The 26,040-nt window shown below is 42.7% G+C and overlaps 1 protein-coding gene and 1 non-coding gene across 2 annotated transcripts; both read right to left on the bottom strand.

Moving 5' to 3' along the window:
* Nucleotides 1–4,995: 4,995 nt before the first annotated feature.
* Nucleotides 4,996–19,852, bottom strand: Rs1 (retinoschisin 1). The gene is made up of 6 exons (XM_070039283.1): nt 19,792–19,852; nt 15,186–15,211; nt 13,823–13,928; nt 9,433–9,574; nt 8,327–8,522; nt 4,996–5,148 (listed from the first exon to the last, which is right to left on the bottom strand). The coding sequence occupies exons 1-6, from the start codon at nt 19,841–19,843 to the stop codon at nt 4,996–4,998; spliced, it is 675 nt and encodes a 224-aa protein (XP_069895384.1). The 5' UTR covers nt 19,844–19,852.
* Nucleotides 19,853–21,691: 1,839 nt separating this feature from the next.
* On the bottom strand, nt 21,692–21,764 carry Trnav-uac (transfer RNA valine (anticodon UAC)). The gene has a single exon. It is a non-coding gene; the product is annotated as a tRNA-Val (tRNA).
* Nucleotides 21,765–26,040: the final 4,276 nt, after the last annotated feature.

The following is a 26,040-nucleotide window of genomic DNA, read 5'->3' as shown; positions in this document are numbered from 1 at the left end:
TTTCCCTATTTTGTAGATGAGCAGGTTTATATACCTTACATTAACTTGCTTGGAGTTACCCAGCCTAGAAGTGGAATGGATAGGATTTGAAGCTAAACTTGTTCACTGCAAAACCCATACCCTTCAAGACCACTAAACAATGCAGCCACTTCATCTCCACATGTCAAGAGTGACATGGAGGCTAATGACATTGTTTTCCCTTTAGTAATTCAGGTTTATTCAATTAACTCCAAAAACAATGTTCAACCTAGAATATATGAAAATGTTTGCCGGAACATACTCTAGGTTTACAAACAAAGACAATTTAGTCAAGTGAAAAATAGGATACACCCATTTCAAGAAGGCTATGTGTACTGATGGGTAAATGTACTGATTGGAGCAGGTAGTAATGAGCCCTTACAATGTGTAACATGCTTAAAATTCACAATAATTCACATGCATCTTTTATCTCTTCTCCTAGCAGGTGATAACTGATTTGATTGAGAATGGACTGTTTCATTGAAGCAAATCACTGGAGATCAGGGATGCAGATGGCTGGTGATACAGTTAAATGCCTAGGATCTGGAGTCATAATGGCCTGACAGGAACCCTGGCTATCACGTAAATCTCGTATGTCTTGATGCATGATACTTAGCTTCCATGTGCCTCTGTTTCCTTGCCTATAAACAAAAACTATTGTAGTACCTTCCCTGTAGGGTTGTCATGAAGATGTAATGAGGTGCTATGAAGCATTTGATAGAATCTCCATGAGTATTAGCTATTATAACATTATTATTGTTATTAATTGTGCCACAGTTGGCAGTTCTATGAACTAGGAAATGTTTCATTGGATTAAATGCTAGTTATGGAGAACTCAATGGTTACATGCTAAGCACTTGATCCTATCTGATCTTCCTATCAGTTTATAAGGTAGTTTGTGATCAGAAAAGTCTAGAATGAGGCTGTACTAGAGAACACAAAGGAAGTAGCACCATTGAAAGCTGTTTTGTCAGTAGGCCTCAGCGACTATGCCTCAACTATGTCTCAAGTGGCCTTCTCTCAGTATCCTTCAAAGGCTCATTTTAGAATGACAAACTTCTTAGTTCTGAGAATATATTGCTAGCATATTTCTGATTTGAAATACCTTACTTTGTCCAAGTCACCACCCACACCCAATATTCTACCACTGAGTTACATCCTGAGTCTGGAGAGTCACTTGAGCCACCTCTCCAGCCCCACAATTATCTTTTTAACAAGTGGTTGTTGGAAAACTAGCTAACTATATACAAAGAATGAGGTTGGACTCTTCATAGACATGAAAATGGTTTCAAAGTTGGTCAAAGAGCTAAATGTAAAAGGTAGAACTATAAAACTTAAAAAAATAGTAGTAAATCTTCATGAAATTGGATTGGAAAAAAAGTAGTAATAAATTTATACTTTACTAAAAGTTAAAAAATTGTGCTTCGAAATAACCAAGAGTTTAAAAAACAATGATGAAAGAAATATTTTCAAGTCATATATCTGATTAAAAGAAATTATATCTAGCCAGGTGTTGGTGGCTGATGCCTATAATCCTAGCTACTCAGGAGGCTGAAATCTGAGGATCACGGTTCAAAGCCAGCCCAGACAGGAAAGTCTGTGAGACTTTTTTTTTGTCAGCTGTGGGGCTTGAACACTGGGCCTGGGTGCTGTCCCTCAGCTCTTCAGCTCAAGGCTAACACTCTACCACTTGAGCTACAGCACCACTTCTGGTTTTCTGGTAGTTTATTGGAGATAAGAGTTTCCTGGACTTTCCTGCCTGGGCTGGCTTTGAACCTAGATCCTCAGATCTCAGCTTCCTGAGTAGCTAGGATTACAGGCGTGAGCTACCAGCTCCCTGCTTCTTTGAGACTCTTATTTCCAATTAACCACCAGAAAACTAGAAGTGGTGCTGTGGCTCAAGTGGTAGAGCAGTTGTGCCTTGAGCTAGCTGAAGAGCTGAGGGACAGTGTCCAGGCCCAGAGTTCAAGCCCCACAACTGACCAAAAAAAAGAAAAAGAAATTATATCTAGTATATACAAAGAACTCTTACAACTCAATAAATTGTAAAATGATTTTTCAGTGGGCAAAGAAATGACCATATGGAAATACATGAAATGATGTTCAATGTCATTAGAGAAATGCAAATCAAAATTACAAAGGAATACTACTTACACATACTAAGATGGCTATAGTGAAAGACTATAAGTGTTATTGAGGTTATAGAGAAATGGGAACCTTCATGCATTGCTATGCCATAGGAGTGGAAAATGGTGAACCATTTGTTAAGTAGTTCCTCAAAAGGTTAAACTTAGTCACCATACGACCCAGCAATCCCACTCCTAGATATGTAACCAAGTAAATGAAAATATGTTCACATAAAATGTATTTGCTAACAAATTTTCATAGCACTATTCAACCTAAATGCCCATCAAGGGATGCTAAGTAACAATATCCATACAATGGAATTATACTCAGAAAAGGAATGAACAATATGGAAGAGCTTTAAAAACAAAAAGTGAATGAAAAAAAGTGAATGAAATCAGTCACAAGCTACTACATATTGGATATATATATATATATATATATATATATATATATATAATATGAAAAATGTCTACAAATAAGGAAATTTACATAGAAACAAAAAGTGGGTTAATAGTTGCCCAGAGCCAAGATGGATGATGGCTAATTCTCTTTCGATCAGCAGGGATGGGGAACTTTTTTCTGCTAAGGGCCTTTTGGATATTAATAATGTCATCTGCAGACCATTCAAAATTATCAGTATGGACAGATAGCCTCAGGCAGCAGATAAGAAGCATTCAAGAAGCGTACACATGGGCTGGGAATGTGGCTCAGTGGTAGAGTGCTTGCCTAGCATGCATGAAATGCTGGGTTTGATTCCTCAGTACCACATAAACAGAAAAAAGCCTGAAGTAGCACTGTAGCTCAAGTGGTAGAACACTAACCTTGAGCCAAAGTTGCTCAGAGACAGTGCCCAGGCCCTGAGTTCAAGCCCCATGACAGGCAAAAAAAGAAGCGTACATGTCTGTCCTATCCTATATCAATGACTTTGGCAGCCTCATACAGCCCACCAACCAGATATTCCCCACCCCTGCTTAAGGTAGTGAAAACTAAAGTTACTTATGATAAAGATTTCACAGCTCCTAATATACCAAGTCATTGAGCTGTATACATCACATAGGTGAGGATTCTATGATATATGAACTTCATCTCAATAAAGACATAAGAAGATATAGAGGCCCAATGTTAACAATTGTTTAAAGAACCTTTATCCATATATCTTTATGGATATATATTTGTTCATCCCCCCCCAATCTATACACTTAGTCTATTACCATTTTCTCTGACAGTCTATATTGTGAGATAAGTAAATTCATTCTTGTAAATCACAGTATGTTTAGGAATTCTGTCCAGAATACATTTCTGCATGTGTCCTAAAGCCAGGAGTGCCATTGTTCTAGACACGTCTGCTGAGCCCTTAAACCCTGGGGGAGATGTGGGGCTTGTAGGTTACCTATTCACAAAATAGATGAATGCAATGTCTAAGGCGACATTACTGTGAGTCCATCCACTGGCCTTGGCATTTGAAAATGTACAGTGATACCAAGAAAGATCTGCTAGCAAAGGCTTATAACTATGTGTGGTACCAGGACAGTCTGTGAAATGCCCAGTTTCTGGAGACCTTTAAGCTTGATTCCATCCCTCTCAGTTCCTACTTTCCCTGTTCTCTTTTCCCCATGTTAACAGTCTCTGCCAAGGGAGAGACTTGGAAGTCAGGTCTTTCCGCACTGCAGAAGAGACTGGCTGTAGTTCATGTCTGCCAAATGAGCGCCACTGCTTCCTAAAGAGATTACAAGTGTCTGGAGCAGGTGTGATTGTGTGGACAAGGCAGACATCTCCAGAGGAGAAGCTGTATGACCTTATTCTGACCACTTAGCTAATGTACCTCCTCCAAGTGGCTAGCTCCTGAGTCAAGTTTTTTGTTTGGGTGGGTTTTTTTTTTCAAGATATGTTCAGTTTCTTGAAAAATAGTAGCCCTAGATAAGGAGATTTCTAGGTGCTCTGGTCACTTGGCATTCCTGAATGTAGAAAGACCTTGTGACTTGCCACATACAGATTGTCCTGTACATTATGGTAACCACAGATTTGGACAGTTTGCCTTTATGAGCTGTGTAATGAAAGCTTCAGACTGTCTCTAATCCCTGTATTCATGTGGGATTCGTTCATTGCAAGTGCCCATTCAATGCAAAAACTATGACCAACAAGGCTCCCTGACCTTGGACATTTGCTCTTTGTTGTACATAAGCCATCAGGATAGCAGGACAATTGTGGGACGTGCAACAGGCTCCTATGTACCTCAGTCATGTCTGCTACCTACTCACCCTCAAAACCTTCAACTGTCTACCTGACTTCTCGCTGTGTTCTTTTTTGCTCCGGATTTAATGGAAACCTAAATGTAGGCCTACTCCTTTTCAGCATTCAAGCAAGATTTTCTGAAACCATATGTCTCTGTTTTGAAAGTGGCAAAGCAAAATAGAATTTTTCAAATTATCAGAGCTCCTTTGTGTTTGTTCCCCTGGGACTGCAGCTTTCAGTGTTACTGAGATTTTAAAAAAAAAAAAGAAAGAAAAGAAAAAAGAAAAAACACCCAAAAAAATGAAAAGAGGAGAGGAGAGAAAGCAGGAAATTGCTCCAGCAAATTACTTAGGCTTCTGTATGAAAATTAGTTTGGGCGATGTTTTCTTTGTTCTTATTATTCTTGGCCCTAGCAAGGAGAGGAGGGTGACCATATTTTGTTTCTTTTTCTTTCATTAAAATTGGAGACTCTTTTATTTGGTCTGTGTGTGGATGAGATCTTCTATATCTCTGCTTCAAAAGTGGCTTAAAGATAGAACCTTATCCATCAGCAGGGCCTGGTGGGGCCCTGCACCCGCAGGTCCTCCCCTCGCTGGCAGGCCTGTGCTAGGGTGGGAGTCAGGCGCACTTGCTGACACACTCCAGCAGCTCCATCCGGATGGCAATGCGGACATGCCAGCCCAGTGGGATCAGTCGGATAAAGCGGGAAATGATGGGGGGCCGCAGCAGGTTCTGGACTGTGGAACTCCGGTCTGAGTTTCCATAGAAAACCTAAAGAGAAGGAGGAAATCCAGTCACCACCACACAAGAAGAAAAGAATGACGCCTATGTGGAGCTAGCCCCAATGTACAACTACAGAAAATCTTAGAAAATGGTTAAAATACAGAGAAGTTCCAAGTACGCTTTAAATTCTAACCATGAATGTAGCTAGTATAGGGGGTCGGGGGGGGGCACCAGTTCTGGGGCTTAAACTCTAGTCTTCATGCTCTCATTCAGCTTTTTTCTCAAGGCTGGCACTCTGCCGCCTGAGCCATGTCACCAGATCCTGTTCGTTGCATCTTTGGGGACTATCCAATATGATAGCTACTAGCCACATACATTTCAATGTACATGAACTAAAAACAGAAAAATTCAGTTTCTCACTTTTTTCTTTTTCAGTGCTAGGACAGAACCTAGGGCAATGTGCATATGAAATACATGTATCTCAGCCAACACTGCCCACAATTTAAATGCTCAATAGCTACATGTGGCCAGAGGCAGTGTGAATAGGAATGTGTCCATCATCACAGGAAGTCCTATTAGATGATGCAGATAGAAAACCCTTTATCCTTATTACAGTTTTCTGGTTTTGTCCTTTGCATTTTGACAAGAAGGTATAAAAGGTGTCACATCACACAAGAGGAATGAATATTCCTATGTTCTAAAGGTATCCAAACTATATTTTCCTGACTGTAAACTTCTAAGGCAAAATTTAAATATATGTCTCTACTTTGATACAAGTGACAAATACCTTTTAGACTTGGAAACACGTTTTTACAAACATTAAAAACAACTAGAGAGAAACCAGGTTCTGGTGGCTCAAAAGCCTGTAATTCTAGCTGCTCGGAGCTCGTGATTCAAAGCCAGCCAATGCAGGAAAGTCTGTGAGACTCATCTCCAGTAAACTATCTCCCAAAATAGCACAAAAGGGTCAAAGATAGTGCCCAGACCCTGAGTTCAAGTAAGTACACACACACACACACACACACACACACACACACACACACACACACACACACACACACACACACACACACAACTTAGGGGAAAAATCTGGAAAGGGAAAAGTGACAGAGAGAAAATGGTTTTACTTGGTGATTTTTAGGAATTAAGGTACTGTGGATGTTGGACAGTATAGTACTTCCAGAGAAATCTTCTTGGCACTCTTTCCAGAATTGAAAGAGTAGTTTTGAGATCGTTTTGTCTCATCACACAGAAATACTTTTTTTCCTCCCATTCATTTTCTCCTGAAAACATCTGCCTGTGACACTTGGCCGTTTCCATGCGCAAAGCAGGATGTCTTGGGTGCCTCCCTTTCTTCCCAGTCGCAAGGCCCCATATTGCCCTGTCTAAGCCATGAGTCTGTGCAAATGAGGTGGTAGATGAGGAGTCTGTGGACAGGATCTGCCAGATTGTATGGACTGCCACTTTGAGAGCACCATCAAGGTTTTCAGGAGCATGGGGCTTGAAGAAACACTTTCTTTTGAAGAAGCCAACTAATAAGACCAAAAATGAAATTAAGAGTCCAAATATCCAACCATGAGGTTTCCTATTCTTTTTTTTTTTTTTTTTTTTTTGATCAGTCATGGGGCTTGAACTCTGGGCTTGGGCGCTGTCCCTCAGCTCTTCAGCTCAAGGCGAGCGCTCTACCACTTGAGCTACAGCGCCACTTCCGGTTTTCTGGTGGTTTATTGGAGATAGGAGTCTCACGGTCTCTCTTGCCCGGGCTGGCTTTGAACCGCGATCCTCAGATCTCAGCCTCCTGAGTAGGATTACAGGCGTGAGCCACCAGCACCCGGCGAGGTTTCCTATTCTGTCTATACTCCTTGGAATGTCAAGCTATGATGTCTTACAGTGCAAATTGTTATCAGGAACTAGAAAATCTTCTGATTCTCAGCTCACACATCTACATCTTCTGAACCTGATTAAATGTCAAAAACAACCTGAGGAATTTATTATTCTTTGGCATCCATTCATTTCTAAACATTGCATATGTGTGTGTGTGTGTGTGTGTGTGTGTGTGTGTGTGTGTGTGTGTGTGTGTGTGTGTGTGTGTGTGTAGATAAATATACATGTATTAAAATCAGGCATCTACTGTGTTTAGACTACGATGAAGGTGACTTTGGTCACAGTTCTCAAAAAGTGTATAGAATGTAGAGTTCCAAAAGGCCTAAGTATCTGTGCAAACTGGTGGTATTCTTTTAAGTGTGTGTGTGTGTGTGTGTGTGTGTGTGTGTGTGTGTATACTGGTCCTCAGGTTTGTACTCAGGGCCTCAGTGCTGTCCCTGAGCTTTTTTGTTGTTGTTGTTGCTCAAGACTAGTAGCTCAACTTTTTTTTTTTTTTTTTTTTTTTTGTCGGTCATGGGGCTTGAACTCTGGGCTTGGGCGCTGTCCCTCAGCTCTTCAGCTCAAGGCGAGCGCTCTACCACTTGAGCTACAGCGCCACTTCCGGTTTTCTAGTGGTTTATTGGAGATAGGAGTCTCACGGTCTTTCCTGCCCGGGCTGGCTTTGAACCGCGATTCTCAGATCTCAGCCTCCTGAGTAGCTAGGATTACAGGCGTGAACCACCGGCGCCCGGCCTCAACTTTTTTTTTGGTAGTTAATTGGAGATGAAGAGTCTCATAGACTTTCCTGCCCAGGTTGGCTTCAAACCATAATCCTCATATCTCAGTGTCTGGTGTAGCTAGAATTACAGGCATAAGCCACCAGCGCCCAGCTTGGTAGTGTCCTTTTAATAAACATTTATGCAGTTAAATGGTTAGTTAACCAGCTAGACTGTCAACGGTGTCTAGCAGTCAGTAGTAAGGACAGGCCCTATCTGTATCAATAGAGGACTGGCTATCTTCATCAGGAACATACTGAATAGAACCAAGTCTAATCAATGATCCAGTGAAACTGAGAGTCCAAATATCAAGCCTTGAATCTTCAAGCAACTACATGATGATCTGAGAACTCAGGCAAACATCTCTGGCGCGCGCGCGTGCGCGCACACGCACACACGCACACACGTACACACACACACACAGCATTTCTTTCCAAACAGCCGGGCACCAAAGCTACAAGCAGAAAATAAAGAAGAAGAACAGGTGAGCAACATGTGCTCTGACAGCGAGGGCAGGGGTCCAGGGATGAGAGAGTGGGGTCCCAGGGGACGTGAGCCAAAGGTGGGTTGGGCTGAGCCCCACTTACTCTGTTGTTTCCAGTCTGATCCTTATAGTAAATCCAGTTGAGGCGCTCATCAGTCCGGTACTGCACACTATATTTGGTCATCCACTCATCAATGTCACAGCGGCCCTGGGTGAGGATGCCCGAAATCACCTTGATCTCCTTCAGATCTATCTGCAGCCACTGATTACTGTCCTGGAACTTGGAGAGCCATGCGCACCTGCAGCAAGCACACTGATTCACTTGCTGCCCCTCTCTGAGAACCCCAGCAAAAAGCCAGCCAGGAGTGGCCCTTGAGGGGCCACCAACCCCGAACAGTCTTGTTCCCACTTTGAGGCCTTGACACTAGCTGTTTCCCACTTGTGAGGACTTTTCTTCAGGAGTTTTCCCTGGCCCTCTCTCACTGAATGTTGAGTTGTACAACAACTGGCTTATCCTCTCCCTCTCCCCCTTGGAACTTAGTACTTCCTGAAGCCAAATACCTCATCCATCTTTTTCCACTGCTGTACCACAGTCCTTTGTACAACCAAGACATTTGTTCAGTCAAGATTTGTTTTCTGGAGGGGTGCCAGTGGCTCACACCTGTAATCTTAGCTACTCAGGAAGCTGAGATCTGAGGATCATGGTTCAAAGCCAGCCCGAGCAGGAAAGTCTGTGAGACTCTTATCTCCAATAAACCTCCAGAAAACTGGAAGTGGCTCTGTGGCTCAAGTGGTAGAGTACTAGCCTTGAGCTGAATTGCTGAGGGACAGCGCCCAAGCCCAATTAGCTAGAATTACAGGCATAAGTCACTTTGCCTGGCCAGGATTTATTGAATAAGTTTATTCAAATGCTGTCTGTATTAGAGCATGTAGTTGTTCAAAGCACATTATTATTATTTTTTGTCAGTTGTGGGGCTTGAACTCTGGGCCTGGGTGCTGTCTCAGCTCTTCAGCTCAAGACTAGCGCTCAATCACTTGAGCCGCAGCACCACTTCCAGCTTTTTCTGCTTATTTAGTGCTGAGGAATCGAACCCAGGGCCTCATACATGCAAGGCAAGCACTCTGCCACTAAGCCACCTTCCCAGCCCATCAAAGCCCATTTATTGTATAAGAGAAACAAATCCCACACGGACTACCTGCGCTACTTACCCAAATCCTTGACTGTTGAGCCGGGCCTTATTTGCTGTCCATGAGGAATACCAGCCCACATACTGCTCTGGGTTGGAGCAGGTAATCTGGTCTGGTGTGACCTTCCCTGACTCAAAACCCAGGGGTTTGTGATATGGGCATTCTGGGAAGAAAAGAATAATGCACATTCAAACACTCAAATCATATTCTGTGTGGTAGCATATGGCTGCAATGCCAGCTATGGGGAGGGGGCACACTAATTGTGAGGGAGAAGGCAGAAAGGGCAGAAAACACCATCACTTCTCTCTCCTGATCCCCTGTTTGTGGCATTTTACTTTTTCTTTGGTGTCCCCTCATGACACTCTTGCCATCCATCCGTCTAAAGGTTAGGAGTTGGCTAGAGTCCCATGGGAATGTTGACCAATGACAGTATTCTTGGAGTCCTGGGAATACTTGAGAAGTAGCTGAGACTCTAATGTTTGTCCAGATATGGACCCTGCACATACTCTCCAGGGTGGATGACCATCTCTATCTTTGACACTAGGCCTGCCTCTTGGTCCCCAGGCTTCATCCCAGAACAGTTTCCAGGTGACTGCTTCCACCTGGGTGACTCAAAGCTTTTGTGTCCCAAATGTCCACACCTGAACTCTTTGTCATCCATCCTGCTGCCCAGGGCTCTGGGTCTAAGACATTGATACCTCCAAGCCACAAAGGGCAGGAGGCTTGAGCTACTGAGAAGCAGCTTATGGACTCGAATGATCTAGACTTAAAGAGGAATTCACTGACTGTCCAGGGGCAGCCCCAGCTACGTCAGCAATCACTCTGGACACCCTCAGGAAACCATCTTGGGACTTTGCAGAAATGTGGCTAAGGGGGTAGGCAGACTTACAAAGAATCTTAAAGCTTGGGTATAGCCTAACCCAGTGTGAGCCCAGGTCTCCCAAGCAGCCCTGGTAAACTCTGGGGCTTTCTTGCCACCCAAAGAGAAGAGAAAGGAATTTCAAAAGGCATGCTTTTAGATAGCTCACAGGCCATAATGACACAGCACTGAAACTAGATTGAGTTGAACTTGGAAGAATAGAAAAATGTGGCATTTCTGATGCACCGTGTGCCATGAAATAAACAGCACTTAGAAAATGGAATAGAGAACACCACAATAGAAAAAATGGGGCATTTTCGGGCTCTTCTTCCTCCTATATCTTCCTGCCTAAGGTCCCTTCAAGATCTGCCCCAGGGGCCTCGAGATTGTTTTCTGTCCCCTTCCTGCTCCTTCAACTGGCCAGCTGGACACTTCAGATCTCTACACTTCCCTTGCCTCCAGAGCATCCTGTACACCTGTTGTATATGATGTTTTCTTTAAGGGAAGTATTTGTCAGCTCCTTTGTCGGGCTCACTGTCTACCCTCTGAGCTGCACGTTAAGCACTCAACAGATACTGAATGGATGGTGGACAAATAGTACCACCACATTTTGGATCACCTCTGGGAACAAGTAGGGAAAATGGCAGAAGCAGCAAGTAGAAAGCCCTATATGGGAAAATAAATTCCCTGTATGTATCCCTGAGAACTCCCTTTGGCCTAATCCAAACACAACTATAAATTGAGAGTGGTAAAAAAGTATCATCGAAGGCATGAAAGAGATCCTCCTCAGATCCACATGACCTTTCCCAAGTTTCTGCCCCATAGACTTTCTTTTTGTACCTGTTGAATTATTTCCATAGTTATTTCACTCTTAAGGGAAATCAACATCTTTTGTGGCTCACAAAGCTCTTGCTAACTAAATGGATAGTGGTAAATTTATAATGTCTTTTTAATCCAGGCTATCTTGATTTAATGTATTAGATTCTTTTATTCGTCAATGCTTTCTGGGTTTGTTGCTAATCGCATCAAACATACTTGCAAGAAGTATTAACGACTGGGGTGCAACCCAGTGGCACAGCCAGCACTTGCCTAGCATGTGTGATGCTGTGAGTGTGGTATCCTGTACCACAAAAAGCTAACCTAAAGACCCAGGCAATGTTTGAAGTCATTCTTGACAAGAGATTCCATAGTTATGAATATTACTATGTATGTCTATTTGACTTGAATATATGACATAGTAGAATATGGAAAAATAAAGCATATGGAATTAATCTATGGAAGAAGAGATTATACACTTGAATATAAAACAGTATAATATCAGAATTAATTGAAGCATGAGCAAATCATTGTATTTCTTACACCTTTAAATTCCCTCCTACCCTATGACCTACTGTCAGAGGGCCAGGCTAATCTTGGCTCTACTGTGGAAATGGCAGTATTAGTATTTTTAATAGCTTTAGCCAAAGCTTAGGTGGCCATAATGCACCGCACCTTCTGTTCTGTGGGTGTGGTCACTGGGCATTACCAACCAGTGTGCGCCTATAGGTTTTGCTGTCAGCTCTGAGTGCCCCCTCCCAACTGTGCTGATTTTCTAGAGTCTCCTCAATTAAGCCAGACTGATGGCATCACCCAAACTGAAAAGCCAGAAAAGATAAGCTATGTTTTTGACAGTCTGATGAAAATCTCAGTCCCTGAACACACAGGTAACTTCTGGAAGCTTCTTGCTAGTTCTGCTGCTCCTAGATTAAAAAACCAAGTAATCAACTACTTAACAGTGAATTCAAACCCCACTATAGTCAACCAATAACTACAATAGTAAATAAATGAATTCATCCATGTTTTTGAAAAAATTCTGAGCAACATAAAACATGAGACAGTGAGCTGACTCATGCTCTAAGGGCTTAGTAGAAGGAATAAATGAGATGAAACATCACAATAACTTGTGCCTCTCAATAGCTGACAGTGAGGGGAAGCAGAGTTTCAGAGCCTGGGTTGCATCAGCAGATGTTTGCAAGGATCAGTGGGGCCTGAATGAGGAAAGCCGAAGGCTCTGTTGACTTCCGAGGGCATTTCCTATATACATTTCACATGCGCTCAGGCAGCCATTAAAGCACTGATATCTTTGATCTCATTAATCCTGAAGGATTCTACTTAGAAATGTGTATATAAACTGCTTTCATCATGAACCTATGATGTGCCTGGCACTGACAAGACAGAAATAAAGGCTTCAACTCCACCTTAGATAAGAACTTAGTGGAAATGTATGTTCTTTTTTGTTGTTGTTGGTCATGGGGCTTGAACTCTCAGCCTGGGCACTGCCCCTCAGCTCTTCAGCTCAAGGCTAGTGCTCTACTACTTGAGCCATAGCACCACTTCCGGTTTTCTGGTGGTTTATTGGAGATAAAAGAGTCCCATGGACTTTCCTGCCTAGGCTGGCTTTGAACTGTGATCCTCAGATCTCAGCTTCCTGAGTAGTTAGGAGTACAGGCATGAGCCACTGGTGCCCAGCCCCACCATTTCTTTATGGTGGCTATGGAAGCTATAGGGCAGGTCATGGAACTGGAACCTCATTCTTATTTATTTTATTCATTCATTCATTCATTCATTCATTCATTCATTCATTCATGGTCTTTGTGTAACCCAGCTGGCCGCATCCATTAGATCTTGCACCTCAGCCTCCAAAGTGTAGAGATTACAATGACTGCAAGTAATGTACCACCATACCTGGTTTCCCCATCTGTTTTATGATAAAGTTGTATTGGAAAATGGCCATATTTGTGTATTTAGATACTGTCTAAGACTGTTTCCAAACTACAAGGACAGAATTAAGGAGTTGGGACACGGACCATTTGGTCCACAAAGCCAAATATATTTACTGTTTGGTCCTTTATAGACAAAGGTTTCTGGCCCCATTCTTTCGGGAAGATGTTTTTATTAATCAGGATAGACTACATCTGCTGTGGAATAAGTTGTCCTGGAAATTCTGAGGCATTCACATAACTGGAGGTGTATTTTTCACTCAGGTAATTCTCTGCTGGGCTTGAACAGGTGGTTGTACTGTATTTAATCATCGAGGGACTAAGCTGAAGCAGAAGCTGCTGTGTCAGCAGCTGGCTTCATGATAGGAAAAGGGAGAGCCCAGAGCTGAGAGCTGGCCTTTCAGTGCCTTGCTTGGGAAGAGACCTGCTTGGCTTGGGCTGCTTCTGCTTGTGTGGGAGAAGCACACGGCTGTGTGGTGTGCATCTTGCTATCCCTCCACTGGGCAGAAAAAGAACCAAGCCGCATTCCAGAAGTGATGCATCTGGAATGCCAGCTCTGGGTTTTCTGGCCCTGGAGCCCATGCTCTTCTCAAAGCTCCATACTGCCTATCATTGACTTAATTTTCAGTGGTTGTACTCTTCCAGTTCCTTGGCTGCTGAGTCCCCTCTAAGCACCTCAACTAGGCCTGTTGAAAAGCCAGAGCTGATCATTCAGAGTTAATTCAGCCAGGCTGGACAAGACTCAATAAAGGACACTTTTGATCTCATGACCCAAGGAGGGGAGGCCACTCACCTGGGATGCAGTCTAAGGAGATGGCACCTGCAGACCACAGACCATTGGCCCCTCCTTGGCAATCACACTTGCATGGCTTTTGGTCCCAGGGGCCTTCACCTTCATCCTACAAACAATCAGAAGGGTAAAAAGCTAGAACAGTCACAGTCACAGACAACTGGTCAACCCACTAGAGGTTTGTTTACAAAAGTCACACTTGCTCCTTACCCATCATTCATGGTTGCTTTGTTATGATGGCAGACTTGTCATTTGAGCCTGGATGCACACAAGTGCCACTCATCTTGGATTCAAAATAAGCAAATGTCTGCCACCAGGGGCAACCATTGATAACCTTCCAGGGCAATATTCAATCACTTGGGCATTGGGTACACCTTGGTGCAATGCATAACTGGGGGGTTTTGTATGTAGGGATTCAATTTTAAAGGCACTGGATTCAGAAATGCACCTGGTTTTCCTTTATTTTCATTAAAACAACAATGTAATTCTTGGGTATTGCTGTATAGCCCTGGGCTATATAGTGACACCCTGCCTTAACCATTGAAAACAATTAACATTGGACAAATACAACAAGAATTCCCAAACACATATGAAGCACTGGACACACAAATGATCATATTAAATTTAAACCCATTTTAAAACATTTTGAAGTTCAGAAAACAGTAAATGAAAATTTCAAAAAATTAAATTAACTAAACTTGGAGCTTGCCTAGATAAAACATGCTATTGCCAGCAGGAGAGAGAAAAAGTGCTTTAAAAATACTTGAAGGCTGTGTGCCAGGCTTATACCTGTAATTGTAGCTATTCAAGAGGCTGAGTTCTGAGGACTACTCAAAGCCAGCACAGGCAGGAAATACATGAGACTCTCATCTCCAGTTAACCACCAAAATGCCAGAAGTGGAGCTGTGGCTCAAGAGGTAGAGCACTAACCTTGAGCAAAAAAGCCCAGGGACAGTACATAGGCCCTGAGTTCAAGTCAGGACTGGTGCAATTTAAAAAGAGAAAAATAAAAGGATGGGCTGGGATGGTGGTCCAGTGCTTGCATGCATGAGGCCCTGGGTTCAATTCCTCAGCACCACATAAGCAGCAAAAGCCAGAAGTGGCACTGTGGCTCAAGTGGTAGAGCACTAGCCTTGAGCTGAGCTGAGGGACAGCACCTAGGCCCAGAGTACAAGCCCCAGGACCAACAAAAAAAAAAAGAAAAGCTCAGTGATTGATCACATACTTTAGAGTGGCAAAGCCCTAGATGTCAGCCTTAGAACAGCAAAAAATAAGTAATAGTTCAATAATTCAATATATTCATTTTGTCTAAGAAAATTTCAAAAGCAGTATCCACATAAATTCTAGCCTTCTTCCTATAACATACCTCTGTAGATGATAATCCCACTGTGGCTGAGCAAAAGAACAAGAGGGAAAATGAAATCAAGAAAAGAAAAAGAAGTTTGACAAAATCATTTACTACATGAAACAGTGAAGTGATCATTTCCAAATGAATGTTCACAGGGTCCCTTCAGGAGGAAGTCAAGCTAAACACATATCTGCTAGAAAGAAAAAAAAAATCCACAGACGCTAAGAAACTAGGAACAATAGAATGGAACAAAGAATAAGATAAAAGTAATTATTTTGATCATTGTAGAATGTCAATATATATTAATGTAGCAAGGCAGGTAGGAAGTGCCAAGTATATGAATCGTTCAGTTTTTTGCTTTTTGTTTTTTGTTAGTCGTGGGGCTTGAACTCTGGGCCTGGGTACTGTCCCTCAGCTCTTCAGCTCAAGGCCAGCACTCTATTACTTAAGCCACTGTGCCACTTCCAGTTTTCTGAGTGGTTTATTGGAGATCAGAGTCTCACGGAGTTTCCTGCCTGGACTGGCTTTGAACTATGATTCTCATATCTCAGCCTTCTGAGTAGCTAGCATTACAGGCGTGAGGCACTGGCATCTGGTTTTCACTCATTTTTTTGTCTTGTTTTGCAGTACTGCCATTGAACTCAGAGCCTCATACATGCCCTACCACTCAGCTTCACCCAGCGATCAGGGCTTCATTTCTAAAGGCTCTTATGCCAAGTAAACTTAGTTCATGGATTTGAATGCTTTTCTCTTGTTGATCTGTCTTTTATCATGGGAGATTTCAATCACAAACCTTAGGATACATGAGGAGAGAATTTTACTTTCTTCCCATTAGAACCAAACCTCCATTTTCTATTTTTAACAAAACAGTTCTCCATGTCCACTGGTGGTCCCCAGATCTGTGGGTTGGGGGAAATTCAGCCACTGTGCCCCTGTGAGGAGAAAGAGGCCATGAAGGAAGGCCTGGATGCAGAGCTAACTTCTGAGCTTCATCAGATCTGGAGGATTTCTGGTAGGTCTTATTTTCTTTTCGGTTTCCCCTCCCTGGGAAGCATTTGTCTGCAGGCAGCCTGGGATTGTGAGGTGCCAGAGCTTTATGGAAATGAGCAGAGACAGAAGGAACAGCCAGCATTTTACAGGAAACACTGTCACCAAGGGAGCAGCAACAACGTGGCTGCTGCACTTCCCCAAAATGATTTAATCCTAAAAACCAGAGAACAAAAGCAAGAGCATTTTTTGACGACCACCTAGTTATTGTCATACCAGAAAATAACTTTGTTGGAAGAAGACAAAGAAAAACAGTAGCTTTGCGAGGGAAAATAGAGATTTTGATTATGTGGTTGCACATATTTTCTGTCTAGTTAGATTATTTTCACGAGTCTTGCACATGTTACATGAGATGTCTGCCACTCTCCTGCCTTAGATTTGTGCACTATGAGTTCATACTGTCCTCTTATCCAAAGGGCCACCCTACTGGGAAACCCTTGTTACCACAGCAAGAAAATTCAAGGCTGGCTGACTCTCCAATGAGCCTGACAATCCCAAGAGGAAAAGTCTGCATTAGAAACTAGAAAAGGCTCTTTTAGTCTCTTTGATGGGATATCACTAGATATGGAGCCTTCCTTCCTGGGGAAACAGATGAAGCTAAGGAGAAAGATATGAAAATATGAATGATAGAAACTTTAAAGCTTATAATCTACTTGAGAAACATGGGTAAAGCACAGGAGAAAGGCAGGAGACTGTGATGTTGTCCCTCTTGGAAAGAAAGGAAGATTGATTTTGATGTGAAAGTATTACTGTTTTAGGCAGTAGGCTTATTCATGGATAAATCTGTTATCCTTCATGCTTCCACATCGATGAGCCACGAAGACATATGCTAAGCAAGAGACAAAAGACCACATGCCATAATTCCATGTAAATGTAACATCCAGAAGAGGCATCTCTATAGAAGCAAGTAGATTTGTGCTTGCCAGGGGCTGGGGGAAGTTGGGAGAGAACAGGGAGTCCCTGTCTAATGTTTAGGGTGAGGGAAAAGTTCTAAAATTAGATTGTATGGGCTCCAAATCTGGAAACTTATTCAAAACTATTGACTTGTACTCTTCAAATGAGTGAATTAATTGTGCGTAAATTATGTCTCAGTAATGCTTCCTTTTACAAAAATCTGCAGTTCCTAATGGCTGGCACACCTCTAAAGGTGTGGATGGAGGACTCTTTTTGCTTTTATATAATAAAAATGACTATGTAAGGGAAAACACATTTTAGTAGGATGGGTGCACTATAAAATCATTATCAACAGAATCTTAAATTTGAAAAGTTAGATAAATAGAAGCCTGACTCACTTCTGTGACATTGGCAGTCTCTTACTGTGATGGTGTATGTATTTCCATGTGAACTTTCATCCAGTATGGAAGCCAAAGCAATCCCTTTAGCATATTTCATGGTACTAAAGAGCTAGTACTAGCAAATAGCAGAAATAGCAGAGAATAAATCAGATCAAGAACCTAGATGAGCCAGAGGCCATTGGCTCACACCTGTAATTGTAGCTGCTTTGAAGCTGAGATCTGAGGATCGTGATTCAAAGCCACTCCAGGCAGGAAGTCTGTGAGACTCTTATCTTCAATTAACCACCAAAGTAACCCCACAAACCAAACACGCCAAAATACCCCCCCCAAAACAAATAAACCCACCTGGAAGTGGAGCTGTATCTCAAGTGGTAGAGCACTAGCCTTGAGCAAAAATAGCTTAGAGACAGTGCCCAGGATATGAGTTTAAGGTCTAGTACCAGCACAAAGTAAAAACAAAATGAAACAAACACAAACAGATAAAGGAACCTTGATATATATGTTCCCAATTGTGTTACTGAATGCTTCTATCCTATGTGTGTTGACTTTTTTTTTTGTCCCCCCCCCCCCCCCCCCCGTGTGTTGACTTTTTGTCTCTGTCTGGATTATAAACTGATTAAGTGCCAGCATACACAAAGCTTTGGAAATTAAGAGTAGACTGTCCTTCGTGCCTCTTAACAGGTGTCTTTTGTTACTAACAGCCATGGAAGGTAAGGGTGTAGATAGAAACACACGGAGACTTTTTAGGGGACTTTGTCTCATTTGGGGATCATAGATCTGGGTTGTTAGACTCAAGGGTCTGCCCTGAGTGTCAAGTTCTTCCAAAATGTTCCTCTTGGTGCTGGGGCCTGAAGTCAGGCCCTAGGTTCTGACCCTTAGCTTTTTTGCTTTTTTGGTGCTCTACAACTTGAGCCGTGGTTCTAGTTCTCATCAACTGACAGGTTGGATTGCAAACCCATTTGTACAGCTGCTTAAAGATAATTTAAAAAATATGCCCTATTGTAGATACTCGAATATAGGTTCTTGAACCTAAGATATATGAGTAAATGAATCTTTGTGTTCTGTATATTGTGACAGGGTATCAGTTTGAAGCACAGGGTGCTTGCTGTCTTACTCATGATCTTCCTGCCTCCCTTTCCAAGTGTTGGGATTACATGCATCAGTCACCCTGCCTGAGAAGAAAGCATTATTTAGGTACTGGAGCTGGAATTCTGGACCTCACAATTGCTAGGCAAGTACTCAGCCACTGAGCTCAAGCCCAACCTTTCAACCCATTTCTAATGTCTCAAATGAAGCTGTATCTCATAGAGTATTACTAAGCCTTAAAAGAAAATGAAATCACTTTTGCAGGAAGATGGAATGAACTGGCAATCACATTAAATGAGATAAGTCATGTTCAAAAAGCCAAACATCTCAAGTTTTCCCTCACTTATAGAATTTAGACCTAAAGGGCTGATGATAACAATAATGGTAATGAGACATGAATGTAAAGAGAGAAACTGTTGGGAGAGTCAGTTGGTAAGAGAAAGGTAGAAAGGAAAGGATTATGATTTTTCTTAGATTCCAGTGGCCAGTTACACTAATCCATATTTAAACTAGGATGACCTTTTGCCCTGCTTTGCCTGACATAGTCCTCATTTACACTTGTTGTCCCAACAGGATTATTTTTTGTGCCAGTCCTGAAGCTTGAACTCAGGGTCTGGGTGCTATCCCTGAGTGCATTTTGCTCAAGTACTCTATCACTTAAGCCACAGTTCCACTTCTAGCTTGCTTTTATAGTAGTTTATTGAAACTGAGTTTCATGGACTTTTCTGCCCTGCCTGATCCTCAAATCTCAGCCTCCTGAATAACTAGGATTCCATGTGTGAGCCACCAGCACCCAGTCCCAATAGAATGATTATTAGCGGTATCCTCCATCATTAATGATAACCGAGATTGGAAGATGAAATTCTCCAATCAGTTGATTTTGACTATAACAGTGTTCAAGAGTTGCATCATGCTTCCTCACTAATCATTGTACTTATACACTTTCTTCTTTCTGTTGGATTTTAAGGATAGTTTAAATTTTCAAAGAATCCATTTACAACCTGAAAGTTTCTGAGAACGTAACAACAATTATATCTACTCAAATTAAACATTGGCCATGGATAACACATGTAACCTAAGTAGCATGTGTCATTGATAGTTTGTTTTTCAAGTTGCTTTTTTAATTTATCAACAAAATTATGAATCAAATTGTGATATTAAATATGCAAAAACGCCAGTGGCTGAATTGTACATACCTTCGTAGCCAAACAGAAATAATAACAAGAAGCCTTGTATCGTGGGTGACATTTTCCTCGTCCTTGGCTGCAGCTCTGTCTTACTTCAGTGAAGAACTGGCCCAGGAGCAGGGGATTAACTTGAGCATTGGACTCACTAAGCATCTTATTCTAGTTCTTAGGTCTTTGCCTGAGCCTCATAAGTTAGCCCATATAGCTACTGGCTGCAACAAGGAAGTCTCTAAGACACTAACATCAGCTGAGCTGGTTTAGCAAGAGAATCATTGCTCTTATTCTGTTTTTAATTGCAAGGGAACAACGGAGGGAAACAGTTATTATCTAAAGACTCAAGCTTTGTTCCTTTCTCTGCCATCATTTTCCTAAGGCCACCTTGAACAATTTCCTGCTAGCTAAAGGCTAACATTCTTATGTATGGACATGCCATAGTCTCTCCTATGTCATCATGTTCATTTCTTTCCACTGAGGAAAATACTCAGTTTGGTGATGGGAGGGGCAGCTATGCAAAAAGATGTGCAATACTAGTGGCTTATTCCTGTCATGCTAGCTACTCAGGGTGCTGAGATCTAAGGATGGAGGTTTGAAGCCAGCCTGGGCGGACAAACCCTAGAGCTTCTTAATGCCAATTAATCACCAAAAGGCTGGAACTGGTATTGTGTCTCAAGTAGTAGAGTACTAGCCTTGAGTAAAAAACTAAGGAACAGTGCCCAGGTCCTGAGTTTCAAGCCCACTATTGGCTCGTACACACACACACACACACACACACACACACACACACACACACACACACACACACACACACACACACACACACACACACACACACACACACACACACACACACACACACACACACACACTAAAGTTGATAGGAGTGGAAAAGGGAATGGTAGATTGAAGGGTACATTTTCACTTTTGCAAGATGAAAATGTCCTGGAGATCTGTTTACATCAGTCATTTTGAATATATATGTAGCATTAGTTTCTAGTTAAGATGGTTTAAAAAAGAATATACTTGATTGTTAATCTGAAAAATTATCTATTACACGCTTCTGTCAGAAAAAGATGCAACTTTATACAGGGTCTAAGCAAAATTATATTGAAAGGGGCTAAGAAAAAACTGGAGTTTCCCCTTCAACTTTCAGTTCTTTTGCCCACCATCCCACCCTTGACCACACTCTCCCACACCTCTGGACCCCAACAACTTCCATTTATTCCTCATCTCAAATATGTGGAAGGCCAATACTAAAAAAGAAAAGAAAAGAAAAGAAAAAAGTACCCCCTAAGAAATGCTGTAATGCAGTACTAAAAAGCAAAACAAAGAACACCTCAAAACCAACAAAATAACCAACAATTTCAGGCGTCTGGGCATTTAGTCAGCATATGTTAGATGTAAGAGTGACATTAGGATTCTAGTATTCCAATAATGCCACTCCTGTGTTAAAAAGGAAGATTGTATTTTTTTTCTGCTATGTGCATTTAATGCAATATAAACCCTTAATCACAATCATAACTATAATTGTAATCAACTTTTAATCATTCAAACCCAGTCAAAACGCGGCTGCAGCCGTACAGTTTTGGCTAAGGGTTAGGGGAGTCAGTCTGTTGTGCTTCCAGGGAAAGATCTCCTGCAAGTGCGGCCCAGGAGCTATAGGATTTTCTGAAGGCACCTGGGGTTATTGGGCAAGAGATGGAACTGAGCTAGTCCCGCCTCCATCCTCAGCGATTTCTCAGGTCGTACAAAGGTGTCATTTACCTCCTGCGCTAAAAAAAAAAAAAAAAAAAAAAAAAAAAAAAAAATTCAAATGTATTTAAATTAGCAAAAAAGGGGAACGAAGACAAACATTTTCTGTAATCGAGGTGGTCTATGGATATTTAGCCCAAAAAGTGACTACCGTAAGTCATGGTCCCACTGGGGCTCGAACCCAGGACCTTCTGCGTGTAAAGCAGACGTGATAACCACTACACTATGGAACCTTGTTGCAAAGCAGCTTTGCAGATGGCATTCTTATAGAGTTACCTAACACCCTGCGTTTCTCAGAACCGCCCCACGCTCTCTGCTTGCCTTAGCTCCGCCCCTCCCTGCCTCAGGCGCCAAATTTGTTTGCAGGAGGATTCGGATCCCAGGCTTCTGAAACCAAAGGGGTCTCCTCTTTCCTGTACCTCAAGAGTCACCGCCGCCGGCGCCTGTGGCCAGGGCTGGTTCAGCCCCAGCTCAGCCTCCTGGGCCCCTCCTGCCCCCCTCCCCAAACTTTCCCTCAGCCCAGGCATCGGGAAGGGTGGAAGCGGGCCCCGCCTTGCCAGAACACAGGCGCCTTCTGGAAGCTTCGCCAGCTCCTGAGGGACCGGTGTTTTTCGTTTTGCCCAGAAGCCACCTGAACCCGGTCCTGGACTCCACTGACGTGGGCGTCTGAGGTGAGAAGGTCCCCGAGAAGGCCCCACAACCCGCGGCCTCGGTTGGAGGGGTGCGTCCAGGGCGGGGGGGGGGGGGGAGGAAGGTTCCTGAAGCTCCGGGATGGGGTGGGGTGGGCCGCTCAGTGGGGGGGGGGAGGGAGGGCTTGGACTCCGGGCCTGGGCGCTGTCCCTCAGCTTTTTCCCCTCAAAGCTAGCGCTCTACCACTTGAGCCACAGCCCCACTTCCGGCCTTGGCTGGCTTTGGCCGTGAGATTGGGGCAGGCGTGCTGAGGACCATTGTTTTTGTTTTTATTTTGTTTTATTTTTTGCCAGCCTTAGGACCTGGGCGCTGTCCCTCAGCTCTTCAGCTCAAGGTGAGTGCTCTACCACTTGAGCCACAGCTCCACTTGCGGTTTTCTGGTGGTTAATTGCAGATAAGAGTCTAATGGACTTTCCTGCCAGGGCTGGCTTTGAATGGAGTGTGATCCTCACATCTCAGCCTCTTGAATAGCTAGGATTACAGGTGTGAGCCACCAGCGCCCAGCCCCACCATTTCTTTATGGTGGCCACGGGAGCTTTAGGGCAGGTCATGAAACTTGAAGGTCCCCAAGTCCTGTGATATGAAAACGACAGGTTCCTGAGAATCCCAAATTGCAGACATGAAATCGGCGGTGATCAAATCCATCACTGGCCCTGCGTGACTGCATAGATGGAAATTTCTAACCTGTGCTTCTGGGGCTGTGGTCTCAGAGGTTGTTTAGACTCTCACCGCGATGGCCTCTATGGGCTGCCGCTGTTCATTGTCAGTGTCATTTTGCTTTCTCTAGGCCTTCTGGATTGCTCTTGGTTGCTCTCCTAGGAATCCTCATCACCCTTAAGCTTGAAAACCCTTGGGTTCAGCATCTGTAAGCATCCAGGCCGACCTGACCTCAGGGAGTTCTCTGGCATCTTCCCAGTAGGACAATAGGGACATGGCACTGATTGAAAAAAAGCAACTCCTTTCAGCCAACTTCTGTTTTTCTGAGAAAGGCCTTGGAGGAAACAGGTGGGTAGACTGAGTACTAATATGGGGGGGAATGGGAGGGGTCACGATCTGCATTTAGTCCTGTGTGGCTACTCATCAGCTATGTACTCTTTGGCTGGCCAGATCACATTCCAAGCCCTGACTCCTCCCCTGTGAAATACAAGAATTAGCCTAACTGGACCCCATCTTTTTTCCTTTGGTGCTAAAAGTGATTCCGAATTTCCAGGTAGAAAAATGGAGGCAGTTATGTGCTGTGTGGCTTTTCCCACAAAACTGGTTAGAGGTACACTGACTACTGACTACTAATGTCTGAGTCTTTGAGTGCCCAGTTACTTATGTCCTCCTGTGGCTCCCTGAACTATTCATCTCAGGGCCTCTTTCAAGACTGATGGTCCTGTTGGTCTAAGAAACAGATAGGAAAATGGAGGCAGTTTTGCCAGTTTTGCTGAAGCCACCTGGAATAGATTCATTGACACTTGTAATAGAAAGTGTCCAAGTCATCTATGTCTAAAATGGCACAGTGACTCACACTGGTTCCCTGGCTCAAACATTTGAAAGTTTTGCTTGTTCTTTGTTCCCCAGAAATGGGCATAAGGTTAATGGTTCATAAAGGTCATGGTCACTTGTGTTAAGATAGGATTTTAGTTTTACAGCAGTTCTCAGAGCAGAGCATTTGCTCATATGTGGCGCATTATCCAGGCCAAGTACAATTATGAGACTGTGCAACACATTTGTGGCAGGTATTGCTGGTTGTATAACAAATACACATCTGCTTTTCCTTGATAATAACAATATAACAAACACATAGGTTTGCTATTTATTAGAGACTGTACTAAGCTCTTATACTAACTCATTTACTTCTCACAAGCCCCCTGTGGGAAAGATCGCGTTACTTATCCTAGTTTATAGTGGGAAAACTATAAGGTAACTTGAGTCCTAAAGCAAGCTAAAAAGGAACAAGATTTTAAACCCAAACTTATTGGCTTGGGATGTGTTTAACCTCTGCACAATACTGCCTGATTTTGTTTGACTTTGCAACATGTCTCACTAAAGCAGCTTGATTTCCTAGGCCCCTCATAGCTAGGAGACAATTCTGGTCAGCACTATATAAACATGTTGGCTTTTAAAAGCACTTCTTCAAAAGGGGAGTTTGATTGCTTCATTTTGACTTTAATTGTTCACCCCATTCTGCCCATGTAAGTGCTAGAGGTAGAGGAAACATTTTGCGACCATTATGTAATATAGGTTTTTGTTTTTTTGTGCCAGTCCTGGGGCTTGAACTCAGGGCCTGAGCACTGTCCCTGAACTTTTTTGATCAAGGCTAGCTCTCTACCTCTTGAGCCACAGCTCTACTTCTAATTTTTTATGGTTTTGGTGGAGATCAGAGTCTCTTGGTCTTTCCTGTCGGGGCTGGCTTCGAACTGCAATCCTCAGATCTCAGCCTCCTGAGGAGCTAGGATTACAGGTGCAAGTTATGGGTGTCTGGCTCATTACACAATTTTGATGTGACAATTCTGAAGGAAAAATACTACATAGTGTGGCCAAAAGAAAGAATTTTCCCAGATTTCCTACTTCAGATTCTTTGTTACATGTGAAAAATAAAACCCTTGATTTTAACTTTCACTGTTAAGTGGCCATTTCAGTTATGGGAGGAAAAATACAAACTCTACTGATTTAATGTTTCCACATTTTTTACCTGTAGTTAGCTGTCTCCCATATCATTTTTTCAATATTTTTAAATCTGCTGACCAGCAGCTGAATGATTGTGCTGTATCCCAATTCATGTTGTAATATATCTAGGATCATTGTGTTGAGCGGTGTGGGATATTTTGTTTTAAGTTTATGATGTCCCATTTCAAGAAGTTTGAAGCACTTGAAGGAGCAATTTGTTCTAAGATGTTAATGGAAGATAATGGCTTGATGTGCTTTTCCTAATGTAGGATTATTGTGGATTTTATCAGGGCACTGCCTCTCTCTTAAGGAAGAAACTCAAAAGAGAAAAAGGCAGATGGAAAAGGAGAGAGTGTGATTGATGTACCAAAGCCTGAATAATAATGAAGAAGGCCTCAGTGTGGTGCTCCTCTCGAGACCATCTGTCTATATAATCTTTGAAATCATCGACAATTACATTGAATGAAATGGAATTTTATACAAACAGCCATTCTAGAGATTTGCCTAGAATACAGTCACTCTCTGTCTTGAGATATTTCTAGTTTCTAGACACTCTCCTGAGCACAGAACAAACTGGCTACTGCATAGGGTATTTTTTTGTAATTGTTGATTGTTGTTGTTTGTTTTGTGCCAGTGCTTGAATTCAGGGCCTGGCTGCTCTCCCTTAGCTTTTTCTGCTCAAGACTAGTGCTGTACCACTTGGGCCACAACTCCACTTCTAGATCTCTGGTGGTTAATTGGAGATGAGTCTCATGGGATTTCTTGCCTGGGTTGGCTCCAAACTTCAACCCTTAAATCTCAGCCTCTTGAGTAGTAGGATTTACAGGTATCAGCCACCAGGGCCTGTCTTACTCCTCAGTTCTTTAACATATTATTTTGACAGCAACATCTGAGAACAGTCAATGAAAAGGGCAGATGCCACTTTGTCTATAACACTGTCTATGGATTCAATTATGTACACAATTAAACCCGCCTCTAGACTGTTGTCTATAATTTGATGGAGAGATTTCACGAGTGGTACAGGTGTTAAACTAAAGCCACACACATTTTTTATTAATAATTTTGAGTACTTGGGATCTTTTTTTTTTTTTAATCAGTCATGGGCTTCTAAACTCTGGGCCTGGGTGCTGTCCTTTAGCTTTTCAGCTCAAGGCTAGCGCTCTA

Source organism: Dipodomys merriami, unplaced genomic scaffold (assembly GCF_024711535.1).
Source record: "Dipodomys merriami isolate MVZ:Mamm:240054 unplaced genomic scaffold, mDipMer1.0.p SCAF_3, whole genome shotgun sequence".
Lineage (NCBI taxonomy): Eukaryota > Metazoa > Chordata > Mammalia > Rodentia > Heteromyidae > Dipodomys > Dipodomys merriami.
This window is presented reverse-complemented; position numbering and strand designations above follow the sequence as displayed.

Bases quoted from the DNA above. Each gene is read 5' to 3' on its own strand.
- Rs1 (XM_070039283.1), bottom strand. From the start codon at position 19,843: ATGTCACCCACGATACAAGGCTTCTTGTTATTATTTCTGTTTGGCTAC. The intron at 9,575-13,822 runs GTGAGTGGCCTC...TTTTCTTCCCAG, and splicing joins CTCCTTAGACTGCATCCCAG to AATGCCCATATCACAAACCC. The intron at 8,523-9,432 runs GTAAGTAGCGCA...TGCTTGCTGCAG, and splicing joins CTCAACAGTCAAGGATTTGG to GTGCGCATGGCTCTCCAAGT.